The 19,087-nt window shown below is 60.6% G+C and overlaps 1 protein-coding gene across 8 annotated transcripts; it reads right to left on the bottom strand.

Moving 5' to 3' along the window:
- Positions 1-1,690: 1,690 nt before the first annotated feature.
- On the bottom strand, positions 1,691-16,783 carry LOC104486035 (tropomyosin beta chain). Of its 8 annotated transcripts, none has more exons than XM_086771559.1 (9): positions 16,582-16,783; positions 15,632-15,757; positions 9,246-9,379; positions 6,997-7,114; positions 6,805-6,875; positions 6,479-6,554; positions 5,754-5,816; positions 5,354-5,423; positions 1,691-1,994 (listed from the first exon to the last, which is right to left on the bottom strand). In XM_086771559.1, exons 1-9 carry the CDS (start codon positions 16,693-16,695, stop codon positions 1,912-1,914), a joined length of 855 nt encoding a protein of 284 aa, XP_086627685.1. In that variant the 5' UTR covers positions 16,696-16,783; the 3' UTR covers positions 1,691-1,911. The 8 variants fall into 8 exon arrangements, with proteins under 8 accessions (XP_086627685.1, XP_086627683.1, XP_086627690.1 ...); XM_086771557.1 differs by lacking the exon at positions 6,479-6,554 and adding an exon at positions 5,949-6,024 and having other exon boundaries at positions 16,582-16,782; XM_086771558.1 differs by lacking the exon at positions 1,691-1,994 and adding an exon at positions 4,201-5,019 and having other exon boundaries at positions 16,582-16,782.
- Between the last annotated feature and the right edge of the window lie 2,304 nt (positions 16,784-19,087).

Raw genomic sequence — 19,087 nt, 5'->3', positions numbered from 1 at the left:
CGAGCCCCTCTGCCCGCGGCTCCGCCATGGGCCTCTGGGAGCTTCCCCTGGCCTCTGTCTCTCTGCAGGACCACAGCGGAGAAAGAGATGTGTGGGAGGATGGAGAAAATGTGGAGCTTTGCTGAACTGTGACAGATAGCCTCAAGTGTTTGGGGCAGAGCATCACCCAGGAGCGGCATCCAGGATCCCACTGCCAAACCACAGAAAGTTCAGAGATTAAAAAAAAAAGACCCTTGCAGCAGGGTGTGAACAGTGAAATGGACTGGTCCAAACCAGGAGGCAGCAGCAGCTAATGGGGAAAAACACTGGGTGTGAAAGGGCTCTTTGTCCCAGCAGGAAGGTGAAGGGTGCCCAGAGGCTGGGCGCTGTGGACGCACCCTGATAGGAGCACAGGGCAGACTTGTTTGCAGTGTGGGGTGCAGGCTCCCAGAGAAGATGTGTTTTTGCACTCTTGTTCCTTTTGCAGCCAGACAAGCCCCTGCCTGGAACGTGCTTTGACCAGACAGAATGGCTCAGCTGATGTGCTGGCGGAAAAGCGAGGCGGACCCGAGGAGGAGCTCCAGCCCTTCCACTGCCCTTCCCTCCAGCACCCTGGGAGGACAACCAGAAAATGAGCAGCCTATGCAAGAAGAGCACTTTTGCTTGTAGGAGAAAGACTTGGAGCCAAAAACCAAAGTTGCTGGGCCAGGAGGAGGGAGGAAGCTGGCCCAGCAGCACCTGGGCAGGAAAGAGATGCAGTCTCACCACCCTCCTTTCCTGAGCTGAGAGGCGCAGCAAATAAAGGAAAGCAGATAATGACAACTATCCCTGCCAGCCGCTTGCTGGGGTGATGGCCCAGCTTGGCAAGGGGTCAGCGTGAATTATGTTTCCTGGCAGCGTGAGTCGGTGCTTTTGGAGGGATATCCGCCGGGCAGCGTGGGACACCAGGTCTCAGCATACATGGCGGAGAGGCCTGAAGTGGAGGGCAGGACTAGATCATGACTTTCGGCATCCCCAGGGAATCCAGCCCATTTTGGTGACAGCGATGAGACACATCCTGCTGCTCTTCTCTTTGTGTTGGAGAAAACACAGCGAAGCCAGGAGGAAACTTCCTGAATGCTTTGGGAAGTGGTTGCCTACTGCATTAATATTTGCTAGTTTATACAACTGACCCTCAGGCCAGGTGCTCAGTGACTGGTAGTAGAAAATGCAACTCGTACGCAGTGTAAGCAGCAAACCCCAGACCTGGAGAAGACCCTGACAACTAATAGTGTGTACGTGTGTGGTCACACGCTTGTATGCATGCTCAGGTGGCATCATGAACACGAACCATGAAGCAGACTCCATGGAGAGGTCAAAGACCTTGTGGCTTCTCCAAGTAGGTAACATGCCGGAGGTGGAAGGGGACATGCCAGTGACATGTCTGTCACTGTGCACTTGAAGAAGATGGTCAGTTTGGGCTGGGCTTGAGGAAGTTATGAGCTCGAGGAAGTGAGGAGCCCAAGGAAGCAATGGAGATAAGGGAACCCAGCCCAAACCATGTGTGTTATCACTCTCAGCCCCTCACTGCTGCGAAGGACATCCTTACGCTGGCCACACCCACTCTGCACCGGAGCCCCTGCAGAGCCTCCTTGCACGAACTGGGCAGGGGGACCCTCACCACATCTCTCAGAGCCTGTGCCCACCCACAAGAACCAAGTGCACTCATCCATCTTGTCAAACTGCTTTAATATTTGGACATGAAGACAGGACAAAGCCAGCCAGGCTGTGCACAGACAAGATGCCCCCAAGCCACGGTGTGAGGCTGCAGGGCTTCCCTTCTCATGGATGTGTGGATTTGGCCAAGACGCAGTTCAGCTGATGATGTCCTGAGCATGCCAGTGGGGTGCACGTGTGGGGTAGGGAAGAGGAACGGGGGCTCCCCAGGGCAGCTCAGAGGTTGTTCAGCTCCAACAAGGTCTGGTCCAGGACCTGGTGGATGCCCACGTTCTCCTCTTTGGCACTGGCCAGGCTCTCTGTGAATAGAAGGGATGCCCAGCCACACACACACAGACACAGCCCAAGTGTACCCAGGTGCAGCCGGACCCACGCACACCACACCAAGCACAGACACACGCACACAGACGGACATTTCAGTACAGTGACAGCCTCCAGCTGAGCGGGGCATCGCTGCGGAGCGAAGTCCACACAAGCAGCCCCACTGCCAGCAGGGATGAGCCTAGCCGCTCCGGGACCTGCCGGCGCTGCCAGGCTAGCCAGGCTGGTCACTGAGGGTAGACGGTCCCCACCCTTCAGCATTTCCATCCTCCCATGGCGGCCCACTGCCCATGTCCAGGCCCTCCACAGCACGGGTACCACCGGTGGGTACCATTCCCCACCAGCCACCAGCACATCCTGCCCTGGGGCATCACCTCCAGCCATCTGCGGGCACGTGTACAAACCCTTGTCCAGTGAAAGAGGAGAGCCAGTGCCTGCTGCATGACCCAGCGGTGCTCCGTGAAGAAAAGGAGTGAGACAGCAGCCCGGGAGGGCGGGCAGAGAAGACAGCAGAGAGAGAAGGAGCAGAGGTAACAAGGCTGCAGGGACGAGCTCTGCCAGGCAGCCCACTGCTGAGGCAGCCTCCTTCGGTGGTCGCTTCTGAATGACATACTCCTTTCCTCTAGAGATGGGGATGGGACAAGAGCTCTGCCCGCCCAGCCCCATCTCCCTGCACTCCCTGCTGGGCTCTTCCCTGTCCCCTGCCCCAAGTTTGGGGCAGTGGGTGCTGCTCTTATCCCAGCTGTCCCAGCACCTTGCAGAGACCTCGCTCCAAGGAGATCCTCCCTCCACAGTTTGGGGTGAGCAGAGTGAGGAGGAAGAGGCTGGCTGCCAGCTCCTGGAACAAGGGAGGAAGGCAGCAATACAAAACACTGCATCCCTCCCCGGCGGGGCCAGGCTGATGCTGGAGGACAGCCATCACTGCGCGGGCATCCCAGGACATTGCAAAAACCCTCATTCCTCTCCCATGAAAAACAATCAGCTCCAGAGGGGCTCCCTGTCCCTTCCAAGAGGGGCAGTTACACCCAGGGGGATAAGCCAAGGCTCCACACCCTGCCTAGACCTGCCAGGGAGCAGGCAGGGGCTCCCAGTCTCGAGCCAGCCTGGCAAAAATGGGGCAGGGAGGCTGGGCTGGGGCTGGGAATTCTGGGCAGCTCAGTTGTTAAGTTCGGTAAGGATGACCCGCAGCTCGTTAGTGAGAACGCGGTTTTTCTCAGCCTCCTGCCGGGAGCGCTCTAGAGAAAATGGAGACGTCAGCGCAGCAGAGGGAAGAGAGAGAGAAAGGCGAGTTAGTGAAAAAAGGCAGCGTTCCCCAAAGCCCTCGCTGGAAATCCCACAGCCGCCTAGCCAGCAGTGAGGATGTGGGCTGGCAGAAGGAGGCAACCAGTCTCAGAGCAGGGACAGGGCTGTGGGTCCATCAGTTTGAAAACTGGGTTGTGGGGCAGGGTAGGATGCTGAGGAAGGAGGAGGAGGAGGGTCAGGGACCCGTTTAGGCATCGCTGCTGAAGAGTAGGGTCAGCCCCTTCATCAAGGGAGGGTGATAACAGGAGAGATGGCGGGGCTGAGACCGCTGCTTGCAGGCAGTATCTGGGAGCGGGGACAGGGAATGGACAGGACCAGGTCTAACCCTGCTATTTCTATTTTAAAATAGAGGGAGGTAGATTTAGATTGGATATTAGGAAGAAATTTTTTACAATGTGAGTTGTAGAACATTGGAACAGGTTGCCCAGAGAGGTGGTGGATGCCCCATCCCTGGAAACGTTCAAGGCCAGGCTGGATGAGGCTCTGAGCAACCTGATCTGGTTGGAGATGTCCCTGCTCCTTGCAGGGGGGTTGGACTAGATGACCTTTGAAGGTCATCAACCTTCCAACCTTCGAACCATAACCATTCTATGATTTCAGGCCAAACAGGTCATGGAGAAGATGGCATGAGATGAGGAAAGCTGTGTATCGGAGCCGGGGGGGTGGTGGGGTTTATCTCCCAGGCCGAGGCACAAAGGGCCCCATCCCGCTCAGCCTGGCAGCGTGGGAGCCACTCGGGACCCAGCCACAGCCATCCCAAGGGTCCCGCGGCTGCGAGCTGACAGCAACCACCTCCTACCCCCTGGCTGGCCACCTCAGGTGGCACCCATGTGAGACAGGCAGGAGAGGAGGGACAGAATGGCATGAAGAAAACAAAAGAGAAACCAAGGAAAGAAAATGCTTTATTGAGACCAACTCAGTAACCCAGAGGGACAGAACATAAAAGAAAAGTCATGAAATGCAAACTGAAGAGCGATGTGCAAAGGACAGAAAGGAGGAAGGGGCAAGGGAGGAGCAGGGGTCTGGGGGCTGCCTGCCTGGGAAAGGGCTGCCTGCACAGCTGGACCCAATCCTCTATCCCCGGGGCCTCAGCTTTGGCGGTGGAGGTGCCGCTTCCCCTGAGCAGATCCTCCCCACCCTGGGCCCAGCAAACAGCACTGGGGGGCTTTGCTGGGGGGACGTAGCGGGGCAAGTGCCTCCCCCCAGCCCTGGAGCCATGGGATTTCTGGTGCTTTTGCTGCTGGGGAGCCAAGGAGGGAGCTGCTGGAGTGACGGGCTCCTAGGCACAGCCCTGTTCCCCACTGGGCAATGCTGGGGTGCAGACCTGCAACCACCACGCCGCTGTCTGCCCAGCGCGTGGGGGTCCCAGGGGCAGCTCCCCTGCCCCACCAAACACTCCTAAACACCTACACCTCATCTCGTCCCAAAAAGGGGTTTTGCAGAAACACCCTAGGCCAGCTCCTGTCCCAAGGGAGCCAATGGACAGGCGCAAGCTAGGAAGGACAGAGGAGGACAGAGCGGGCAGGGAGAGTGGTGGGGTGGCCAGGCAGGCAAGCGGCCGAGCTGGGGAGGGGTGAGGCAGACAAGGGGGTGCAGTGCTGGTGCCCAGCGGGGGGGCTCAGAGGGAGGTGATGTCATTAAGTGCATTGTCCAGCTCCTCGCTGATGGCTTTGTACTTCATCTTCTGCGCATAGACTTCGTCTGCAGGCGAGGGGAGGGCGAGGGGCAGGTGGTGGAGCAGGGCGGGGGGCAGGCGGCGGAGAGAGAGAGAGTGGCTGTGAGCAGGGGGCCGAGGTGGGCGGGAGCGTGCGGGCACAGGCGGTGTGGATGTAACCCTGTTCCCCACCCCAGGGCAGAGCCCAGACCCCAGCAGCTCTGCGGTCCCACACCAAACATCATGGCATCCAGCCTTCCCTCTCCTGGGAACCCTGCCCACCCCCTCACCCTGGCCAAGCCCTGTCCAGCCCCACCGGCAGACACATCCCAGCACGTGCTCCCCAGGAAAGAGGACTCGGGGCTGCCAGGGATAGTTTACCTTCTAGATCATCAATGGTTTTCTCCAGCTTCGCCACAGACCTCTCTGCAAACTCTGCTCGGGTCTCAGCCTGTGGAAACATTGCAGGGAGAGGGTGAGCAGTGGGGCACGATGGGGATGGTGCAGGCTGCAACACACCCCAAATCTGCCCTGTCTGCATCTCCTGTATCAACCCCTACAAGCTCTTCCCTAGAAAAGGCAAGGGACAAGGGCCTTGTAGACCTCCACACCCTAAACCAGAGCAGGCTGATGCCCCCCACAGGGGTATCCCAAACCCAGGCACCTGCAGGACTGCAGTTTCAGGGAAGGGTGAGAGGACACAGGCATAATGGGGTTAAAACACACCCTGGATGGCAAACTTGTGCTTGCATCGATGGAGTGCCAGCCCTGCACCCCTTACCTCCTTCAGTTTTTCCCCTAGAAGCTTGATTTCCTCCTCGTACTTGTCCTCCTTGGTGGAATACTGCAGAGACAGAGACATGCGCCCATGAGCCCCATGGGACACCTCAAGCCGTCCTTCACCCCAGCAGGAGACCCCAGCACACCCAGCACCCTGCACACTCTGCCCAGCCCCAGCAATCCCACCGGGTCCTACCTTGTCAGCCTGGGCCTCCAGGGACTTCAGGTTGTTGGTGACAATTTTCAGCTCCTCCTCTAGGTCACCACATTTACTACATCCCAAGCGGGGGCCGCCAGGAAGGGGAGTGAGGCCAGGGGGCAGGTGGAGGAGAGAAGGGGGAGCAGAAAGAGCGGGCATGGGGAAGGAGGAAAGAGAGAGAAAGAACAAGTTGAGAGAGGAGAAAACTCAGTGCAGGTGGAGAAGGAGCAGAGCCGCTGTGAGCAGGAGGTGCCGGGATGCATCCATTCATCCGTTCCTTGTGCCTCCTCGCACGGATGCCCCGTGCATCACTGCCAGCTGGGCTCTTGCCAGCCCCACCGAGAAGGAGAGCAGGCACGGAGGGATGGAGAAGCGTGCCCAGCCTGCGCTCGCCGGAGCGGGAGGCGAGGGGAGGTTGGTGGCCAAGGCAGCGGTGCAGAGAGGAGAGAGGTGGCTCGCACGGTTTGAGAGACAGCGACAGAGAGAAAGGGGCTGCTGCGCATTGCCCCGCGCCCCTGCCCCAGTACCTCTTCCTCTGAGGCAATGAGAGATTTGAGAGTCTGGTCCATGGTCCGCAGCTCTTCTTCCAACTGTCTCACTCGGCTGGGGTGGAAGAGGGGCACCCCGGGGAGGGGGACAGCAGAGAACAGGGTCAAGGATGTGCTGCTGGCGGGCCAGCATCCCCCTGCCCCCAGCCTGCGAGCCCAGGGACCACCCCGATGGCAGACCCTGCCATTCCCAGGGAGGGACATCCCCATCCCTATACAGACATTCCCGTGCCCATGGCTGTCAGGGACTCAGGGTAAGGGCTGCATGGGACCCCCATACACCGCCCACCGAGAGCCCTACTCACCTCTCCGCCACCTCTGCCCTCTCCTCTGAGCGCTCCAGCTCTCCCTCAAGGACAACCAGCTTGCGGGCAACCTGTCGACAGCAGCAAGAGGCATACGTTAGCCCCACGCTTGCCCTGGCTGGGGCACAGAGCTGCAGGGAGGTAGCCCCGGCTGCTTCTGAGGGGTCAAGACTGGGGAAAGGGGGCACGCACCTCCTCATATTTGCGATCAGCCTCCTCTGCTATGTGCTTCGCCTCCTTCAGCTGCATTTCCTGGAGCTCCATCTTCTCCTCGTCCTTCATGGCCCTGTTTTCAATGACCTTCATGCCTCTGGAGAAAGCCAAGACAGAAGACGTTACTACCGTGGGTCAAGGTGACATCTGCAACTCCTGCCTGCCCACCATACCCTAACCCCACCATCCTCCAGCTCCAGAGACATGGGACATTGCCCGGGGGTGCTGGTACTCACTGGCCACCGCACCAGCAGTACCCCAGGGATGGCCCTGTGCACAGTGACAGCAGCAGAGCTGGCCCCAGGGCCATGTCTCAGAGCAAGGAGATCTGGCTGTGGTTCCTCTCAACCAGGCAGGTCCTGAACCCATCATCTAGCAGTGGAAAATGTGTGCAGGCAAGGATGAGCCTCCACTAGTGAGAGGGGGGCTACAGTGGCAGCTTCTGCAAGAAGCTGATGGAAGTTTCCCCTTTGTGTGGTGGACCTGCTGCTGGCCAGGGCCAAGCCAACTGGAGATAGTCATAATGCCTCTGTGATAACGTATGTAAGAAGAGGAAAATTTCAAAGAAGATGTGAAGATGCTGAAGCAGGGGCAGAGAGGGGGAGGCGCGAGCCTTGTGGGCCTTGCAGCCCTCACCCTCTGGCCTCCCGCCGGGCAGCCAACTGGGCCCAACTCGGCCCAGCCCGGCTGCAAGAAGTGGAGAGGAGAGGAGATGTGAAGAGAACCTGAGAGGCGTCTGCCTGAGCCAGTTGTGAAGAATTTCTGGTGAGAGGAACGGCTGCGGACACCAAGGTCAGTGCAGAAGGAGGGACAGCAGTAACGCTGCTCCCGGCAGAGATTCCCCTGCAGCCCGTGGTGCAGCCCATGGTGAGGCCGGCTGTGCCCCTGCAGCCCATGGAGGCCCACGGAGGAGCAGAGATCCCCCTGCAGCCCGGGGAGGACCCCACGCCGGGGCAGGCGGATGCCTGAAGGAGGCTGTGGCCCGTGGAGGGCCTGCTGGGGCAGCCGTTCTGGAGGGACTGCACCCCATGGAATAAACGACCCACACCGGAGCAGTTCAGGAAGGACTGCAGCCCGTGGGAGGGACCCCACGCTGGAGCAGGGGAGGAATGCGAGGAGTTCTTCCCCTGAGGAGGAAGGAGTGGCAGAAACAATTTGTGATGAACTGACTGTAACCCCCATTCCCTCTTCCCTACTGTGCTGCTCGGGTAGGGAAGGAGGTAGAGATAATTTGAAACGAAGTTAAGCCTGGGAAGAGGGGAGGAGTTGGAGGAAGTTGGTTTTGTTCTCTCTCAGTATCTTGCTCTGGTTTTATTAATAATAAATTGAAACAGTTTTCCCTAAGTCGATTCTGTTTTGCCTGTAATGGTAACTTGAATGATCTTTCCCAGTCCTTATCTCAAACCTCGAGCTCTTTGTTATATTATCTCTTCCCCATTCCCTCGGAGGGTGGGGAGAGTAAGTGAAAAAGCGTGTAGCTCGTTCCTGAGCAGGGCTAAACTACAACACAGATCAGCAACCTTTAGGAAATGATAGAAAACATCCCATAGCAAAGCCTTTTCTCATTCAGGGGCAATGCTCACAAGCAGGGGGTCACCAAACCCCCGTGAACCTCTGCGGCAGCAGCTCCTGGAGACTCTTCTCTGGCTCAGATGGTGTTGCTCAAGCTGGTCTTTGCCAATGGAGGGAAGAGCTCATGCAACTGTCAGGAACGCCATGACATGTCCAGGCACTCCCATCCAACCTGAGTGCCCTCGCCTGCAGGCTCCTGCTCGGGAAACCTGCTTGGCGTGAGGATGGGATAACAGACTTTGAGGACTGATTTTTTTGAATGAGGCTAGTTCGTTCTCACAAGCTGGCCTTGTTTTCCAGGCACAGATATCCCCTCCTGGGCTATTTTTCAGCCCTTGAGACTAGAAGGCTGCTCTGGGGCAGAAGACAAGCTCCAAGCACCCTCTGGCTTTGGTTACAGCCTGGATTTGTATGAATATCAGATTAAATTTTTCAGGATTTGATGGGTGCTCTGGAAATTTCACAGCCTTTTTAAGAATCCCTGTATCTGGCGGACTTCTCTGCTTTGTGGCTTTGCTCTCTCCCTTTGGGGTATGCAGGAAAACCATCACAAATCCCATTAAGGTCACTTCAGAGGGACCCTACTGCAAAACCAAGGGGGCTGCCTGTAATCAATGGTGACCCCGTGCCACCCCCGCTATCCCTCCCCATCACACCTCTCGCTCTCATCAGCCGCCTTCTCAGCCTCCTCCAGCTTCTGCAGGGCGGTGGCCAGGCGCTCCTGGGCTCGGTCCAACTCCTCCTCCACCAGCTGGATACGGCGGTTCAGAGAAGCCACTTCAGCCTCAGCCTAGGGGAACAGAAACCCATTGGTCACCCCATGTCTCATCTACACACATATATATGCATATAAAAAAAAAACCATTTTCAGTGGTTACTTCTGCATTTCCTATCCAGAAAAACTCTTGGCACCATGCAAAAAGACAGTGCTCACTGCAATAGGATGCCCAATCACACATCCCCTCGCCGCTCTATAGGTACGAGTTTTCTCCATCCCTAGCACCCTGTTTGACGCTGGCTCCTCCCGGCCGCTCAAGCCCAGCCTGGCACGTGGAGCCCCTCCATCACATCCTCACACCTCTGGCTCCCGCCCCGGAGGGGAACGAGGCACATTCGCTGGGGCAGGGTGGCTGGAGCAGCCGTGTCGTCACAGGGATGGTATTTGGGGTTTGCAGAGCAGTGAGTAAAGGGGGAGGAATGCCCTGTACGGCTTCGCTCCCGAAAAGGAGATTGGAGCCGCTTGTGGATTTCCTGTTTACGGAGGTGGCGGAGCGAGCCCGGAGCCTCTCCTGCGGGAACCCCCTCAGGGCCCTGTGCAGCGGGGCAGCCTGAAGCCGAGCGCAGCCTTACTCCCTAAGATGATGTACGGCACAGCGCCGGGGGGCAATGGAGCGAGTCACCCCCGGCGGGCTGGCGCCTGGCCAAGCTGCGGCCGCTGGGGCCCACGGGACCAGGGCCCACTGCTTTCCCAGGCTCCCCGTGCGCAAGGCTGGGAGCTGGGACTGGCCGGGAGCAGTGGCCCTGGCCCCCCGCCAGCCCCTCGACGCCTGGCCCCATGCTCTTTCCATTTGGTAAAGGCCTCCCGCTCCATCGAGACCGCCAAGAAACGCTGCCTCAGCAGCTCCCGGCCCTGCTCCTCGCTGAAGCGGCTGCGGGGAAGACAAACTCTGGGTGCAAAGGGATGGATGGTGATTAGACCTCACCGTGGGGAGCAGCCCTGCGCACCAAGACACAGGGAGACAAGCAGCAACCCAGGGCATAATGCCTCCTGCTTATTCACCGGCTGCAGCGCCCGGTGCTGGCTCGTGCTCCAACGAAGGGAATGCCCTGGGGACGTCGGTCAAGCAAGGGGTCTGTGGGAGCAGCAAGGGGCCGTCACCCTGTGTGACCCTGCTGAGACCCTGTGGTCCCCCGTGGTGAGCTGGCAGGGTGGGGATAGGCGCAGGCGGCACCCCTCCCAACGGGGCAGCACGGCGGGATGCTGGGAGGGCGGCCAGCCCCACAGCTGGCACAACAGCCACCTCTGCCCCATGAACACCCTTTTTCCAAACTCACTGAGAGCTCATCCCCGGCCAGACCACCCGACAGGGAGCTGGGGCTGGCCCCCACCACGCGACGCTCAGCCTGTGGCATCTGCCTCACCTTGCTGGGAGTTTTTTTCCCAGGGAATCACCCCCAAAGTGGGTCAGAGCTGCCCGGATGGACACTTAGGAATATGAGCTCTTCGGCAGTGCCCTGTGATCGGGGAACCCGATCTGCGGCTGCAGGAAGGGGCCATTTCCTCCGCACACAGCCTGAGTGACAACAGCCCGGGTACCGCACCCAGCTCTGCCGCTCCTGATATGGTGAGGATGTTAAAGGAGTGGGCATAGGAAAAAGAAAAAAAAAAAAAAGAAAAGAAAAGAAACCAGCCTCAACAACAACAAAAAAAAAAGCCAAACCAGGAACAAGCTGCAGCTTGGAAATGCCGTCCCACTGCCAGAGCAGAAATTTTGGCCTGTGGCAGAGCAAAGGGCTGGCTTGTCCCCGCCAAGGGACACGCTGGAGAGCCAAAGGCTCTGGGACGGCTGCAGCCCGGACCGCAGAGCCCGCTGGAAGCCAGACAAGAGCCTGGGCGTGGGATTTTGAGCCGTGCACACCTCCGAGGTGTGGTGGATCTCTTCCCAGGATTTGCCCGGCCCCAGGCTGAGCCAGGGCAGAGCTGGCCCCGGCCGCTGACCGCTCCCCGGCCACACGGAGCATCCCTCACAAGACCCACGCTGGAGACAGCCCGGAGGCAGTTCACGAAGCTCCCTGCCCTGGCACCGGGATGGCAGAGTCCTCCAGCTCCTCCTGGACGTCCCGGGAGCAGCCAGGCCGGTTACAGGGAGTAAGGGGGGTGAAGGGGTGGTGGCGGCCGGGGCGAAGGATGCCGGCGGCGGGGCCGAGGCCGGTAGGACATCCCGGGGGGGCTGCTGGGGAGCCTCCTGGCCTCCGTGCCCCCCCTCACACCCCCCCCAACCCCCCTTACCCTCTCCCGGGCCTGCCGCTCGACATCGGCCTCCCGCTGCAGGTGCTCGGCGCGCTCCTCTGCCTCGTCGGCCACCTGCTGCAGGCTCTGGATCTTCTTCTTGACGGCGTCGATGGAGCTGGTGCCGGCCATGGCGGGGGGCTACCGGGCCGCCGAGCCCTTTGTGGGATCCGCCCGGCTCGGGCAGGAAGCGCTCAGGCAGCGGCCGCTCCCGCCGCCCGCCCTGCCTCCATCCCTTCCTGCTCCTCCTCCTCCTCCTCCTCCTCCTCCTCCTGCCGCCACCGACCGACCTGGGCCGCCGCTCCCCGGGGCAGCGCTCACAGGATCCCCCTCACCTCATCACCCCACTCCGGGCAGGGGACAGTCCCCACACCAAGAGGGGTGGCACGGTTCTCACCTCTATCCCAGATAAGACATAGGGTGACCCCTGGTCCTTCCCAGCCGGGGGTCACTGTCTCTAACCACTCCCCCACCTCCCCCCGGAAAAGGCAAGACGTGCAGATGCACAGTCCCCATTGCCAGGGCACACAGTATCCCAGTCAGGGCTGGATACAAAACAGCCCCGTCACGGCAGGACCCCCCCCACCCCCCAAGCAGGACACGTGGGGTTCCCCAGGCAGGAGGTGCACAGTCCCAACTGAAATCCCCTGGAGCGATGGAGAGGAGCCCAAGGGAGACCATTTCCCTGGGGGAAAAAGGGGCCCAGTGAGTCTGGGGGGTGCCAGAGCCTGGCCCCTGTGAATGCCTTTGGGCACAGGAATAGTGTACCCATGGGTGCTCCCCAAACTCTGCCCCTCACACCACCCTGCTGCAGAGCTGAGGAGGAGGGTCATGGACTTTTTCCCCAAGGGCTTTTTTCAATGAGAGGTATGGGGCAGATGGTGCAGAGCCCTCCCCCAGGCATCCTCCCAGGGGATCTGGGGCTAGAGCCCTGGGGCACAGCCAGGGGCCATCCTGCTCAGCTCCCCCAAGTGAGGACCCCAGCCAGCTGCCCCACAGAGACCCATGGGGCCCATGGTGCCCCTTGCACACCCCAGCTGCCCTGGGGACTGTGCCCAATGGGGGAGGCCAGTCCCCCAGGTCCCAGCTCAGCATCCTGGCTGGGGCACGTGCCCTAATCCATCAGGAGAAGCCGGTGCTGGTGGCACTCAATCCTCCCTTAAGGAGCTCTGACAGTTCCCGGGCAGCCCCGGCTGCGCTTCACACCTGCCTTCAGGGACACCAGTCCCTGGGGCTGACCCTGCTGGCCACCCTCCATTCCAGGGCCTGGGGTCCTAAGGGGGGGAACCCAGCCACACCACCAGCAGAGCCCTGCCGCCCCATGTCCTCCTGCCAAATGGCGGCGGAAGAGGCGGTGCTGCGTGTCCCCCGGGGAACACATGGCCTTGGCCTTGGCCTCCGTCCCAGCTGATCCTGCCCCGCTTCCAGCCCGACGCCTGGGTGCCAAGAATGCTTCCAAGCTGGCATGCGGGGCCCGAAGCAGAAATGGGGGGTTTTGGCAGAGATGGGGCAGGGGTGAACTGGCTGCAGGCAGGCTGGGGGGGCTGCAGGTTGAGGGTCAGGCTTGGGGGGCTGCCACCCCCATCGTGCTGTGGCCAGGCTGGGTGCCTCCTACTCTGGCCCCACCCAGGGATGCAGTCACTTCCCAGCAGAGCCCCGTTCCCTCCCACCGGCTCGGGGAATCGCCAAATAAGAGCAAAGTCTCAGCCGGGGAGAGCAACCGGGGCGGGAACTTGGGTAAAGCCTTCGGGATGATGGCCTGGGATCCTGGCCTGGGAATAGCAGAGTTTCCCTGGGCCTTGCTGGGGTGGCCAAGGAGAGGCCACCAGCTCGGGACATGGGGGGCTGGAGGGGGCTGAACCCACTGTGCCCAGCAGCCACTGCCCGCATTTTGCCCTGGGCACCGTGCACTGTCCCTCCTGGGGACATGGAGGTGGTGGGGCCACGGCGGCCTCGCAGAGGTGCTGGGAAGAGGTGGCCAGCAACATGGAGCTGCCAGTTAGGGGTCAGGCGATCTCCAGTCTGTGCCACCATCTTACTCCCCTCCAAGTGACTAGGGGGTCGCTTGCACCCCTTAATGCAGTCCCCAAGGGCTTCGTGCACTGCCACCCGCTGCCTTAATTTTTTAAGGCATTTGTTGAACTTTTTGCCAGGGCTAGGATCCTGCCTGGATGGCTGTGAAGGGCCTTGACCTGGCCAAGGCATGGGGACACTCCGTGCTCACAGGTGCATGCTGTCCTGGCAGCCAAGGAGGGCACGGGGGTCCTGGGGAGGCAGGCAGGTGGGCTCTGGGGGTCTACCCTGTGCTTCCTCTGCTGGATCCAGGAGCTGCACGGCGCCTCGCCCCAGGGAAGAGGTAACACCAGCCCTGGCACTTAGCGCTGTCAGCACGTTCAGGTTCCTGGCGCAGGGACCTGGTGACTCCCAGAGCCCTGCACACAGCGCAGCCTGTTCGGGCTTCGTCATGGACCTGCAGTGGCTGCGCTGGTGATGGGTTCCCAGCCCTGCCCGCAGCACTTGCCGCAGCCAGCCTGTCCTCCCAGGTGCTGCTCCTTCACCCTACCTCCCCTTCCAGTCCTTCCCTGGAGGAGTCGGTGGCTCCCGTCACCCGTATCTGCTGGGATGGGACTCTGTGCCAAAGCCCGCAGACTTGACGAGCTACTATGTACTACAAGTGGCAACATGCACCCTCCCTCCCCAGGACAGCATCGCACAGACTGCTGCCAGCAGCAAACCGCTCCTCCGCACCCCATGGCTGATGTCTGCCCACTTTGAGGGGGCAGACCCCTTCCGCTGAGCCCCACAGTGGAGCCATCCCACTCACGCTCAGCCAGACCCCACACTGAATTTGCCCTGTCCCATATCAGCACAGATCCACTCAGACCAGTAGGGACCCCGCTACACATGCCAGATGCCCTGCCCGGCTTAAGGTGCCTGCGCCACACCAGGGTAAATGCCCTTCCAGAGGATATTCAATGTTTTTACTACTTGGCTTAGTATCTAACTAAACTGGGGCAGGTCCATAGGGTCAGCAAACAACGGTGGGAGCCCCTCAGCTGCTCCCCGAGGGCTCCAAGCCGCCGCAGGGACTTGCGCGGCCGCTGCTCGTCCTTGTCTCCTCACCCCTGTCCTTGGCGGCTGCCTTGGAGATTTGACGCATCTCCCCCATTTAGCTCCGTAAACCAGCTGGGATTGGATTTTTTGTTCTCAGTCCTAAAAAGCCTGGCTGTGCCCTGCTGGCCGTGCTCCAGGCGGCTCCCCTTTAGCTTCTCCTCCAGTTTCCAGGGTTGGTTTTCATCAAAGAAGGACTGGCTATCGAAAGGAGGATTTATTTATAGGGTGTCAAATACCCTGTGTGGCACCACAGGTCGTTATACCCTGTTCCCGAGCGGCTTCATGGCCACACACAGCTGTTCCACCCTTCATCCTGGACGGGCTCAAGCCAATTTCAACACCTTCCTAACGTCTCCCCAGAGGGATCCATTTCCCAGGAGAAACATCAGTCACCGCAATAAATAAAACTCTTCCTGGCCTTGCCCTTCTTAGGGTACAGAGTGGTACACTGGACCTCAAAATGACCGACCTCCCCCTCATGTGCCCTGAGCATCCTTCCTTCCTGCTGGCTGTGAGCAGGAGCTTTTTCCATTTCTCTACTCTTTTCCGCTTTCCTGCCACAGTTTAGCAGGTGCCACTGAGTTTTTCCTACCTTGCAGAGGCACATGCCCAGTGACACAGCTTGGGACACTTGTCCCCATTAGCTCTGGGGAGTGGGGCAGGTGGCTGCCCACAAAGCTCTAGGTGGGACCAGCCACTTGAGCAGTGCCCGCTGCAGCTGGCCTGGCCCCCACACCTCGAGGAGGATCCCTCGGGTCCCTGCCCTGCACCTCAGCCCGGTTTAGTGTCAGCATCGCAGGAATGGGATCCTGACAGTCTTCCCCACGGACGCTTTCCATATAAGGCCCCCCTCTTCCTTCACCCCCCGCGAGGTCCGGCACCCACACAGCGGGGGGAGTTGCCAGCGCATCTACATACGTCTGTAGCTTTCTTCTCCGCTTGCTCCAGCTTCTCCTGGGCCTCCTTGACAGACTCGGAGTACTTCTCCACCTCATCCTCTGTGCCCTTCAGCTTCTTCTGCAGGCCCTGCTGTTCCTCCTCCAACTGGGGAAGGGACGGAGGGCAGGAGTCAGGGGGATGGCAGTGCCCACAAGGCTGGGGTGGGGACAGCCACTCTCCTCCTGGGGACACCCAGGCTAGCGGACGCAGCAGGAGCACACAGACATGCTCCCTCTGTCAACTTTGGGGCCACACGTTCTCAGGAAGCTCTTGGTCCCCAGGCTGGAGTAACCCCCAGCACCCCTGAGTCCAGTGAGGGCAAGGGGGTGGTGGGGTCCTTGTCTGCAGGGTACTGGAGAAGTCCTGACTTGGGGACATAGCTGTGAGGGGCACCGGGAAGGTCCCCATCTCCGTGTGGCTGTCCCCAAGGGTCTCCCTGGCAGAGGGGTAGAGAGGTGGCACTGGAGTGCCCCATGTTTGAGGGGGCCAATGTGAGTGGTCAGGGGCAACAGGCTGGAGGTCCGCAGGGTCAAGGATCCAGCGGGGTGAGGACCCCAGGGATGGGCACGCGACAGGGTGACGTTCTCAGGAACAGGCACCCAACAGCTTGAGGTCCCCAGGGACAGGCACCCAGCGGGGTGAGATCCCTGGGGACAGAGACCCAGTAGGGTGAGTTCTCAAGCACTGGGCACCCCTAGAACTGGGACGCACAAGCTGGTCACCCAGCAGGACAAGGTCCCCAGGGCAGGACAACTCGAGGACAGGGCTTCCCAGGCTGGACACCCAGCATGGGGAGGTCCGCAGGGCTTGGTACCCCTAGGGCGGAGGGTCCCCAGGCTGGACACCCAGCAGGATGGGGTCCCCAGGGATGGAGACTCTTAAGGTGGGGGTCCCCGGTTAATGCCGGAGGGGGTCCGTGGGACACCCACCTGCTTGCAGCGGTCCTCTGCCTGCTTCTTGTCAGCCTCCGCCTGCTCGGCGCGGTCGATGGCGTTCTCCTTGTCCAGTTTCAGCATCTGCATCTTCTTCTTGATGGCTTCCATGGTGGCGGCGGGGCGGCGGCGGGGCGCGGGGCGACAGCGGGAGCACCGGGAGCACCGGGGGCGGCGGGAGCACCGGCACTGCGCCCCCCGCCCCGCCGCGCCGCCTAAGAGCCGGGGAGGGGCCGCGCCGGGCGGGGGCCGCCCCGGCACCTCCCCCGCCGCCCGCCAGCACCTTTTAGGGACAGGCTCGACACCGGCCGCGGCACCGGGTGGGATGGGAAGGGAGGGGGAGGCGGCACCCCCGGCGGGCACCGCCGCAGCCCCGGAGCCGAGCACCCGCGGGGGCACCGTCCAGGAACACCCCGGTGGCATCGGGCGTGGGACATCCTCGGGCAATGCTCTAGGGGTACCCCGGTGGCACTGGGTGTGGGACATCCCCGGGCAATGCTCTAGGGGTACCCCGGTGGCACTGTGAGAGGGACACCCCGGTGGCACTGGGTGTGGGACATCCCTGGGCAATGCTCTAGGGGTACCCCGGTGGCACTGTGAGAGGGACACCCCGGTGGCATCGGGCGTGGGACATCCTGGGGCAATGCTCTAGGGACACTCCGGTGGCACTGTGAGTGGGACATCAGAGGGCGGTGCTTTAGGGGTACCCCAGTGGCACTGGGTGAGGGACATTGCACTAAGGGTACCCCAGGGCTAGGGGCAACTTTGTGGCACCCAGTGAGGGACACCCCAGACTAATATACTAGGGTTACCCTGGGGGCACTGTGCTATGGACACCCCAGGGCACTGCATTAGGGATACCCTGGTAATATGGAGCAAGGGGCACCCCAGGGCACTGGACGAGGGACACAGATCTGGTGGATCTGTGCTAGGGACACCCCAAGGGTATTGCACTGGGGACATGCCGGTGGCACTGTGCTATGGACACCCTGGAGCACTGCAGTAGGGACATTTCTGGTGACACTTCCCCAAGGACACCCCAGTGGCAGCTGGGACACCCATGGGTTGGCAGTGCGCTGTTACTGTGCCCCAGAGACACCACTAGCAACCCAGCCCCAGGGTCTGCTCCAGCCAGAGCTGGAGGACATTGCACGGCTGGCACTGCCCTAGGCACATCCCATACCCTGTCACTGCTCCCTGAGGTCTGGGGGACCCTGCTTGCTAGCACCTCAGGAGCTGGCATGACACTCGGGGACACCCATGGGCTGGCGCTGCAGTCCTGGGGATGCTCAGAGGCTGTGGTTGCACTCAGGGATGCCCACGGGCAGTGATTGCAGCTGGGGACACCCCAGAAGCTGTAGTTGCAGTCTAGGATGTCACAGGCTGGCACTGCAGGGACACTCACAGCCTGTGATTGCACTCAGAGACACCCATGGGCTGTGGCTGCAATTGAGGACACCCACAGGCTGTGATTGCACTTGGGGGCACCGTCGCTGGCACTGCCCACAGGGGTAAAATCCCCTGGCAGAAAAAGCGAGCTAAGCCCCTGATCTCCCCATCCAGCTCCTGCATCACGGCGGGGCAGGAGGGCCCCAGCGCTGTGTGGGGTCCCCAGCATGTCCCCCCCCCCCCCACCGCTGCCTTGCACCCTGATGCCACCGTCCCCGGCACCCACGGGGACATGGGGCACACGCACAGCCCATAAGGTGGCATTTCAGGGTGACACAGGGTGCGCGGGCAGCCCGCTGCCGCTCTCTGTCTTTCTGCTCTAAATAAACTGTATTCCACAGGCAAAAAAAATGCAAGCCCTTCAGATCCTGGCTCCTCCAAAAATAACCCGCGCTTTAATAACGCTCGTAAATGCTTCTGGCACATTCCCAGCTGCAGGGTGGGCTCTGGAACGGGAGGGGCTGGAAGGAGCCGGCAGAGGGGCCGCGGGAGGCGTGTGGCACGTGGGGAGGCTGGGACGGGACAGGGGGGATATGCGGGCTACTCCTGCCCCTTGCCCCGGGGCTGCATCCAACCCTTGCCTGTGGCAACTTTTTTGGCACTGGTGCTCCAAGCAGAGGGGAGCAAAATGGTTTTAAGAACCGGAGAAAGGGACTTCCTAGGAGCCCTCAGCCCTGGGTTGTGCAGGGTGTAGGAGGGATGGGAGCAGCCAAGGACTGAGGGGCTGCTGGCACCGTGGGGAAAGCAGCAGAAGAGCCGCTGCTGGACTCTGGAGAGCAGCTATTAATACTGACGAATTAGGCACATATTTGGACAAGGAGAGTCAGTAACAGCCAGCACGCAGCTTCTGAGGGGAGGGGGAAGATCCGTCTCCCATCGTTCCTGGGCAAGGATGGATGGTTTTCTGTGAGATTCTTTGACCCGGAGCAACTTCATGGGCTCAGATCATGGAGGAAAGATGATGCTGTGCATGGCATGAGCAGCCAAGCACAGCTTCAGCCCTCAGATGTACCCCAAAGGATGCAATTTTCCCTTGCTGCCCACACCCTTTGCT

Source organism: Chlamydotis macqueenii, chromosome Z (assembly GCF_036417535.1).
Source record: "Chlamydotis macqueenii isolate bChlMac1 chromosome Z, bChlMac1.mat, whole genome shotgun sequence".
NCBI lineage: Eukaryota > Metazoa > Chordata > Aves > Otidiformes > Otididae > Chlamydotis > Chlamydotis macqueenii.
The sequence above is the reverse complement of the archived record's forward strand: the minus strand, read 5'-3'. Positions and strand labels throughout refer to the sequence as shown.